General features: G+C 36.2%; 1 protein-coding gene across 1 annotated transcript; it reads left to right on the top strand.

Annotated features, from left to right (window-relative positions):
- The first annotated feature begins 5,430 nt into the window (after positions 1 to 5,430).
- On the top strand, positions 5,431 to 9,847 carry LOC134285278 (uncharacterized). Its single transcript, XM_062845835.1, has 2 exons — positions 5,431 to 5,616; positions 9,641 to 9,847. Exons 1-2 carry the CDS (start codon positions 5,431 to 5,433, stop codon positions 9,845 to 9,847), a joined length of 393 nt encoding a protein of 130 aa, XP_062701819.1.
- Positions 9,848 to 10,339: the final 492 nt, after the last annotated feature.

Below are 10,339 nucleotides of genomic sequence, written 5' to 3'. Positions count from 1 at the left end.
ACGCTTTGAAATGTTTCATTGAAATGTTTCACCATAGTTGAATCGCTTTAGAAATAATAAAAAGAACTTTTTTGGAATGATCTGGAACATCAATATTCTGAAAATTCCAAGAACTTTCTGGAAGCTACTGAAAGCTCCAGAAGAAAAGAAGAAGAAGGTTCTGGAATTTTCCGGAGTATTGAGACCTTCTAGAAGTTTCTGGACGCTCCAGAAAGAGATGCAATAATATGAAACATCTTCTTCTTCTTGGCATAACGTCCATGTCTTGGAGCAAAACATGCTTCTCAGCTTGGGCTAATTTTGTGGAAATTACTGAAAGTTTCAGAAAACAAAAGAAGAACGTTCTGGAATGTTCTGAATTATCAAACTACTTTAATTTTCGTGAACTTTCTGGTAGTCTCTGGAAGTTCTCTTACCCTAGGATCTCTTACTCTCAGCATAATTTTGCTTAATACCCACGAGTTTATTGCACGGCTGTATGCGCTACGAGCATTAATTCACGGTGACTGAAATGAAATGAAAAATTCGCAGTTCCTGAGAAGCTTCTAGAAGTTTCTTACCATTTCAGAGATTAGAACCCTTTAACAGTTAAAGGTGTGTACTTGGAAGTATACTTTCTGGCGTTTTTCATTTCTGAATACATACATGATAGTATACCTTCTGGCGCTTCTGATGAGTCCATTGCTGAGTGAAATGTTTCGCATATTTACAATGGCTTCTGAGGAAACTTCTGGAAATTGTTATTCCAGAATGCTCAAGAATCTTCTTGAGGGATGACCATTTTCTAAATCTAAATTAAGGAGATCAAAAACGGCATATGAATCCAGGTGTTGTCTATCTGTCATCCCATCATGCTTAGCAAAGTTTGACTGAGATATTTTACGTATACATATTTCAGTGAGGCCAGCATGATATGATCTGAGTGTTCGGGATTGAAGTCGAAGAATTGAATTCGAAGAAACTCCTTTTCTATCAGAACATGTAATGTAATTCGAGAGGTTTCTGTTTCAAATATGAAGACATTTTTCTAACTTTCCTGGGTAAAAAGGAAGAAGCAGAAGAGAAGAACAATATTCTAGAACGAGAAGAAGATAAAGAAACGCATGTTTTTGGAATATTCTAGAACATTCGCTGATGTAGGAAATGCTAAAAATGATCGTGAATTTTCGATAAATAATGGAATATTTAGAAGCTTTCTGTTTCTAATTCTAAAAAAATAGGAACATTCCTGTGAGAATCGGGAGATGAAATCGAAGATTCATGAACATTCTCGAACATTCTTCGTAGGAATCAAACTAATAACATACATGTTCAAGTATTTTTCACAAATCATATATATAAAATCCCAGCGTTGTCTGTCTGTCTGTCCGTAACGCTTTGAAATGTTTCACCATAGTTGTATCAAATTTCTAAAAGGTACGAGATTCTAGATGTTTTTTTTTTGACTTTTTAGGAATAATAAGAAGAACCTTCTGGAATGTTCTGGAACATCAATATTCTAAAAATTCTAAGAACTTTCTGGAAGTTCAAGAAAATAAATAACGTTCTGGAATGCTCTAAAATATGGCACTTCTTAAATTTTCGAGAATCCCCTTGAAGTTTCTGGACGCTTCAGAAAGAAAAAGAAGAAGAACCTTCGGCAGCATTATGGAACATCTTTTTTTGGCGTAACGTCCCAACTGGGACAAACCCTGCTTCTCAGCTTAATGTCTATGAGCTCAGTTATTAACTGAGAACTTCGGCTTCTAATAACCACTTCTAAGTTGTTAAACGTTTTAGAAAAGAACCTTCTAGAATGTTCTAGGGCATGAAACTTTATTATATTGGGGAAAGGTTATGGACGTTAGGGAACGAGCAAGGAACCAAAAAAGAACCTTCTAGAATGTTCTGGAACATAAAAATCCATAAAATTTCCAGAAACCTCCTGAAAGATACTGAACGTTACAAAAGTAAATCTGAGATATTCAGGATATCACACTTTCTCAAATATCGAAAACTTTCTGTGCGTTACTGAACGTTTCAATCAGAGAAAGGAGAAGAACCTTCTGGAATGTTCTGTACACTTTTCATTCTTAATTTCAAGAACTTTCTGGAGGTTAATGAAAGTCCTAGAAAGAAGTAAAGGGCCTTCTAAAATGTTCTGGAACACCAAAATTCATTAAATTTCGAGACCTTTCTAGAGATTACTGAATCTTCAGAAAGAAGAATAATAATCTACGAAAATGTTCTAGATAATCAAAATTCTTAGAACTTTCGAGAAGCTACTGGACAAAAACAAGACAAAGACCTTCTGCAAACTTTTTTAAATTTACAAAATGTGTCTGAGAGTTTGTGAACGTTCCAAAAAGAATGAAAAATACCTTTTAAGAAGGTTCTAGAACAAACAAATTCATAAAATGTTTGAGAAATTTCTGGAAGCTACTGAGCATTCCAAATGAAAACAGAAAAAATCTCTAGAATATTCTGGAACATTAAACTGTCCAGGTACTTTCCAGAAGTTACTGAATGTTTCAGAGAGAACAAGAAAACTAACCTTCTGGAATTTTCTGGAACAATTTTTTAATGCCGATTATGATCGGGGAGTTTGTCAACGTTCAAGAAAAAAAAAAATGTCAAATGGACCTTCTGAAAAGTTCTGGAAAGTCATTCATTCATTGAATTTTGAGAACTTTCTGGAGATTTTTTTTTTTTTTGAGAACTTTCTGGAGATTACCAATTGTTCAAGAGAGAAGCATTCTGGAGAGAGATTCTGGAATGTTCTCGAAAACAGTTTCATTGAAGAAGTGTAACTGGAAATTTAAAAACAATCTTTTTCTAGCTAACGTGGCTAGCCACGTCGGGTCAGCTAGTTAGTAATAATAATTCAACTACTTCTTATTTACGCTTTTTAGGAAAGGGATATTGGTGACGCACGGTTGATAGCTTCAGGCGCAACAAATAAACATTGCGCATTTCGCACGTGAAAACTGTGTGCGCAGTACAGAGGTGAGCCCAAAATGAACAGTATGGAGGAAAATCTTCTATTTGTTGCAGCTACCGTATTGACCATCGGGTTTTGAACAAAAAGCGAAATGTCTGAGCGATGGGTAGGAGCTGCTGGGTGAACCCATACTTAAAGCAAAGAAGGGAGAAGGGGCGATTTACCCAGGATGTGAGTCATTATATCCATACCTATTTCACCTTCATAAAAAAATGTCTCTCCAGTTTGATGACATGCGAAGTTGGAGCAGGGAGTTTACGCAAAACTTCCATATGGAAGAGGAGCATTTTGAGGAGCTTTTCCAAAAGGTTAAGCACCGATTGGAACCTAAAAGATCAGCCCAAAACATCGACTAGCCTACACGCTGGAGTAAGTTAGTAGTAAGTAGACCTACCACCAAATGCGCCCATCAACGGTGACGACATGCCATATTTCTTCATAGGAGACGATGCCTTTCCGTTAACTCGACGTATTATGAAGCCATATGGAACAGCAAACACACTGACCAACGATCAAAGGATTTTCAACTACCGACTGTCGCGTGCCCGTCGGACGGTTGACGGTTCTTCTTGAACAGAGGTCCAGCATACTCTAAGGCCGCAGATCGTTAGAATTTCCTTTTTGGACACCGAATATGTGTTTTGGACACCCTCACATATATATAATTTGGACAGGGAAATTATGCCAATGTTAAGCCATGAATACTGCTAAATCATGAAAGCAGAATGATTTAACAAATATTTTGTTACGAATAATCAAATTTCTCCGCTTAACAGGCATCTATTTTCATATTTTTTACAGTCTTTGTTAATATCGAGGAAATATCTCCAGACCCACAGAATACGCCTCCAAGTATGCAATCGCACAGCATCCCCATGTAGTTCGTCGGATGTCCAAAATATATTAACGGTAGAAAACTTGTAATCTATTTTGGACACCACCTATTTTAAGCGTTCTAGATGAATGTGAAGAGATTTGCTGCCTAAGCTTCTTTATTGAACACTTTTTATTGCATTAAGGCTTTTAAATTTCTTACAATTATCAATTCAACGATTTTGAGGGGAATATTGTATGTGACTGTGATGTGTATGTCGTCTTGCATACCTGTGCATTTGAGGGGTTTTAGTGAAACAATTTACATTTTCGATAATTTTGAAGTAAACTCTTAATTGTTAAGAGTATTTTCAACGTAGGTCATCAGAATAGGGTCTACTTGATCCAATAATCGATATTGAAGTATCTACTTTTATTGGCTCTCCGGAACAAGACATACATCGCCGTGCCTGTCCAAATTACATACATGTCCAAATTGTATTTTTGTACCCTATTCGGCTTTTTTTCATCATGGCGTCGGGGACAATTAATTTGAATTTGTTTGTTCTAGCTGTCACGTCGGTTCGTCGGTGTGTGTACTGCCCTTTTGCACTTTTTGCAAAGCAGGATCTTTAAGACTTGTGGAATATTTTTCGCATCCCAGGTAATGCAAACTGAGCATAATAAACTGCAGAAAAAGCAAAATCTGCGGGTAAAATTACTCGTTGAGGTCAAACAAGGCGATTGCTAAACCAGACAAGGAAGTGCTTTTTAAAGAGAACCAGAAGACAATCTGGATTGACGAAAAGATTCAGATATTGACAGTGATCTACAGGATCTTGTGATGGTTAATAATTTGTTTCCCGTTATCATCATTAATGAACATCTGCAGCCAGTCTGGCAAGATTCTTAAAAGGAACTCCTGGATGATTCCCAGAAGGAACTCCTGAAGGAATCCCAGGATGAACCCCAGGAGGAACTCCTGGTGGAATCCCAACAGGAACTCGTAGAGCAATCCCAGAATGAACTCCTGGAGGAATCCCAGAAAGAACTTCTGCAGGAACCCCAGGAGGAAATCCTGGAGGAACCCAAGAAGTATTCCTAGCAGGAACTCCGGGAGCAACTCCTAGAGAAATTCCAAGAAAAACTCCTGGAGGAATCCCAGGAGGAACTCTTGTAGAAATCCCTGGAACAACTGCTGGCGAAAACCTAGGAACAAATACTATTGGAATCCCAAGTACAGCTCTTGGACTGTTGCCCTGGAGGGTCTCGTGGAGTAATTCACAGGAAGTCGTAAAATAAATCTCAGGAGGAATCACTAGCATGGGCTGACATGACTTGAGTTAAGTAAACTGATTGAGCTTTTACTAAAAACCGTATGAATAAAGCTGTACTTTACTCAGAGTATGTTCGAATTTCGAACATAGCTTTTCCTCTGTCAAAACTAATGTTTTTCGTTTTTCAGTTTGGTCTTCCTGAGCCATAGTTTTATTTGGACCTGGGGTTGGTAAAATGTTGGATAAGGAGTATTTGAAGGAAGAGTTCCTACAGGAATGAGAATCCAGTAAGTAATTATTATAAGGATATTTAAAGTTTCAATCTAAAGGTCCGATTTTGTACAATTTTAGGTAGCGATGATGACAGCGGTAATACATCCGGCGCACGCAGCAAAAGCGGAGAAGAAACGTGCAAAGTTCGTGGAACTTCTGATTACCCACGGGAAGGTGCTGCTACAAAAGTCTCAAGGACCTCCTGAGAAGTATAAAAAGAAGGACACTGGCAAAGAAATTTGCGTGCAGATGATTGTGCAGCACGGATCATCCGTTCGGATTCGAGCCACTTTCAACGAGACAACCGAAGAAAGAGGAGCCCATGGAAATTCCTATCGATGAAAGCAGGGACCACGGCCGGAATAATTCCACGGTAAAGGAAGTAAAATAAAATGTGAAAGCTACACAATTCTGCACGGTTATAGCAAATTCCACCTCAAATTTGACTAAAGCCTGATACGCCTACAAAGTGTAATAGAAGTGCACATTTGTTTTGGATTGTCTCGACGTCTTTGGTGCATTTGTTCCTTGATTAACAAGGAATAAGTGCACCGAAGGCACCAATTCGATCCAGTGTGATCCTGCGCAGCAACCATACTTTGAAGGGGTGTCAACCAATCAGACTACCGTGATTTCGGGTGAAATTGATCACTTTTCACAGTTTTTGGCTTCTAATTTTTGAATAGTAATCGATATGATCAAACTCAATGCTTTAAAACAAGTACGACCACGGGTTTCATCAGTCAACGGGGTTGAAACTTTTACTGCAAATTATTTTATTGCAATAAATATCATTTTAAATAAAAAATCAGAAATTTTAGTTTCGGGGTGAAATTGATCAGTCAGTGAAATGTCTTTGTAAGTGCTGAAAATAAATTTTCCAGCTGTATTAACCACCCCAGAATGCGAAAAGTTTTGTAAAACTTATACAAGTTTAATAAATTCTTAATTATTTAAATTTTAAATTTAACAAATCTAAAGCAAACGCCTAAAAGTATGCAATTTTCATACTAAACAAGTCATTACTTTAGAAAAAGTGCAATTTTATGCATAAACTAGCTGACCCGACGTGGCTAGCCACGTTTTTACAATCCCGAGAATTTTGAAGATGGCTTGAAATTGTTGGTATGCATTTTTTGCTTATCTACAACTTTATTCAAAAACCATATTTATTCCTTTGAAGTGTTCTAGAATTTCCTTTTTCTTAATCTCTTTGCATTGTAAGGCTCCGAAAACATCTCAGAGTTCTAAACAGAAAGTTTTTAAATATGCTATTATTTGTGAAAAATACTCGAACATGTATGTTATTGGTTTGATTCCTACGAAGAATGTTCGAGAATGTTCATGAATCTTCGATTTTATCTCCTGATTCTCACAGGAATGTTCCTAATTTTTAGAATTAGAAACAGAAAGCTTCTCAATTTTCCATTATTTATCGAAAATTCACGAATATTTTTAGCATTTCCTGCATCAGATAATGTTCGAGAATATTCCAAAAACATGCGTATTTTTATCTTCTTCTCGTTCCTTTTCTCCAACTTCTTTTTCGAAACAAAAAGTTTACGAATATTTAATTTATTATGAAAAGTTTTGAAATACGCCTGTTCTTCCTTCGAAATATGTCCTAGAATATATTCTTTTCCTTGTTTTAGTTCCGGCATTTTTTTTTCCAATAATGAAAAAAAGCATATTGATTCTTTCAAAGAATATTCTAGGATGTTCCAGAAACTTATTTTTCTTCTTGGTGAAGTTTTTTTTGTATTCCAAGTCGAGAATTTTCATTATGTTTGGAAAACTCTTAAACATTTGTATAAATAGTATTTTCATTCCTCCGAATCATACGCAATGTTATAGAATATTATTATTCTCTTCTGTTTCTTCCTCTTTGACCAAAAAAGTTAGAAAAATGTCTTCATATTTGAAACAGAAACCTCTCGAATAACAAAGGAGTTTCTTCGAATTCAATTCTTCGACTTCAATCTCGAACACTCAGATCATATCATACTGGCCTCACCAAAGTACACGTGAAATATTTCAGTCAAACTTTGCTAAGCGTGACGGGAGGACAGATAGATAACACCTGGATTCACATGCCGTTTTTTGATCTCCTTAATTTAGATTTATAAAATGTTTATCCCTTAACCTTTTGGAGCCGATTTTTTTCGCCGCTGTCGACGCAACCTCGCTGGTGTCGAACACGTTTGTTATGCTCGATTTCATCGCCGGGGTCATATATGATCCCTCCGGCTCCAAAGGGTTAAGGAGATTCTTGAGCATTCTAGAACAACAATTTCCAGAAGTTTCCTCAGAAGCCATTGTAAATATGCGAAACATTTCACTCAGCAATGGACTCATCAGAAGCGCCAGAAGGTATACTATCATGTATTCAGAAATGAAAAACGCCAGAAAGTATACTTCCAAGTATACACCTTTAACTGTTACAGGATTCGAATCCCTGAAATGGTAAGAAACTTCTAGAAGCTCTTCTGGAACTGTGAATTTTTCATTTCATTTTAGTCACCGTGAATAAATGTTCAGAGCGCATACAGCCGAGCAGTAAACTCGCGGGTATTTAGCGAAATTACGCTGAGGGTAAGAGAACTTCCAGAGACTTCCGGAAAGTTCTCGAAAATTAAATTAGTTTAATATTTCAGAACATTCCAGAACGTTCTTCTTTTTTTCTGAAACTTTCAGTAATTTCCATAAAATTAGCACTGAGAAGCATGCTTTGTTCGAATTGGGACGTTATGCCAAGAAGAAGAAGAGATGTTTCATAATATTGCATCTTCTTTCTGGAGCGTCCAGAAACTTCTAGCAGGTCTCGAATATTCAAGTAATTCGATACCGTGATTTCGGGTGAAATTGATCACTTTTCACAGTTTTTTGCGTCTAATTTTTGAATGTTTGTCGATATGGTTAAATTCAATGCTTTAAAACAAGTACGACCATGGTTTTCATCAGTCAATGGGATTGAAACTTTCACAGCAAATCATTTTATTATAATAAATATCATTCAAAATAAAAAATCAAAAATTTTACTTTCGGGGTGAAATTGATCAGTCAGTGAAATGCCTTTGTAAATGCTGAAAATTATTTTTCCATCTAAATTAACCACCCTAGAATGCGAAAAGCTATGCAAAATTGTTATAAGTTTACAAAATTTTTAATTATTCAAGTTTAAAGTTTATTAAATCGAAAGAAAACGCCTAAAAGTATGCAATTTGCTCACTAATTATGTGTATCAATATTGTACTTCCGAAAAAGTGCAATTTTATGCATAAATTACAATATTTATTGAACTTTTGATGACGAAATCGGGTTTAGCGAACACTTGGCAGCTATAAACATTCATTCGAATATTCATTACATGTGTGATACAACTACGGTAACAAAAGTTTGAAAGTGTCTATGAAGATCGCCTAACACGCAATTTCGGAAAATATTGACTTTAATACCGAAATATGTAACTAATTGGCTGTAAAACATGTAAACTCATCATTCAATAACCCTTGAGTAAGGTGATGACCTTTTTCCACAAATTGTTTAAAGTTTAAAGCGTTATTTTTAACAAATAAAAATGAACCTCTCGTCGATCAATTTCACCCCACTGATCAATTTCACCCGAAATCACGGTACTCCGGAAATATCCAGAACCTTCTTCTTCTGTTCTTTTGAAGCTTTCAGTAACTTCCAGGAAGTTCTTGGAATTTTCAGAATATTGATGTTCTAGATCATTCCAAAAAGTTCTTATTATTTCTGAAGTGATACAACTATGGTGAAACATTTCAATGAAACATTTCGAAGCGTGACGGAAGGACAGACAACTCTGGGCTTTTATATATATGATATCAATATTTATAGAACTTTTGGTGATGAAATCGGGTTAAGCGAACACTTGGCAGCTATAAATAGTCATTCGAATATTTATTCCATGTGCAATACTGCTACGGTAACAAAAGTTTGAAAGTGTCTTTCAAATTCGCCAATCACGCAGTTTCGAAAAATAATAAATTTAATACAGAAATATGTGAGTAATTAGCTGTAAAACATGTAATCTCATTATTCAATAACCCTTGAGCCAGATTATGGTCATTTTGTACAAATTGTTTTAAGTGCAAAGCTTTATTTTTGACAAATAAAATTTGCCCTCACATCGATCAATTTCACCCCACTGATCAACTTCACCCGAAATCACGGTAACCTTTTGTCCTTATGATATATGATTTTGAATTGATCTTTAGTAATTTGGGCTCCAAAATCAACAACGTTTACTAATTGATTATATTCCTTATTACAGCCCAACAGACAAAACGATCATATTCAGAACAACACCAAAAAAACAATTTTGGAAGAGCAGCCTCAATTGATTCAGGCACAACAAGCTTACACGGTGCGACAACAAGCACAACAAGATAAACGTCATGAAAAAGAAATGGAACTGTTGGTGCTAAAGAAAAAGTTAACGCTGTTGGAGATACAACAACTAGAAAATGAAGAACAATGAGCCATTTCAGAACATGTGGAGTATTGGATGAGATTTAGAGTTATACTATCTGTTAAAACCTGCTGAAATACGATTTCAATAAAGCAAAAACAAAATCCCTGGGCAAGATCACGGGGCAATAAAGTGAAAGTGTTTCATTTCAACTTTATAATGTAATGATCTTTAGTGAAATGAATCACCTTTGTAACACTTTTTTTGCACCTTCAAAGGTTTATCGCGAACTGGCTGCTACGCAGATGAAGTATAACTGATTATACGTTCCGGCATTCGTATTACTTATTGACCCCAACATCTTACTAGGGTTAAGATTGAGCTAGGAATCAACGGTCGCGAAGAATTCCAGCCAGATTCAAGGTCTGAGCTACACCCAATTATCAATGCTTACCCACCAACATCCAAAAACCCTTCCAACGCCTATGATGCCTCAGCCAGCCAGGGGGTAGAAAACTTTCACCGTGCGCACCAAGCATTCAATAATTGCACATATTGAGT

This window comes from Aedes albopictus, chromosome 1, assembly GCF_035046485.1.
Source record: "Aedes albopictus strain Foshan chromosome 1, AalbF5, whole genome shotgun sequence".
NCBI classification, from domain to species: domain Eukaryota; kingdom Metazoa; phylum Arthropoda; class Insecta; order Diptera; family Culicidae; genus Aedes; species Aedes albopictus.
Note: the sequence above shows the minus strand (reverse complement) of the source record. Positions and strands in the feature narration are given on the sequence as shown.

Bases quoted from the DNA above. Each gene is read 5' to 3' on its own strand.
- LOC134285278 (XM_062845835.1), top strand. From the start codon at position 5,431: ATGACAGCGGTAATACATCCGGCGCACGCAGCAAAAGCGGAGAAGAAA. The intron at 5,617-9,640 runs GTTCGGATTCGA...TCCTTATTACAG, and splicing joins TTGTGCAGCACGGATCATCC to CCCAACAGACAAAACGATCA.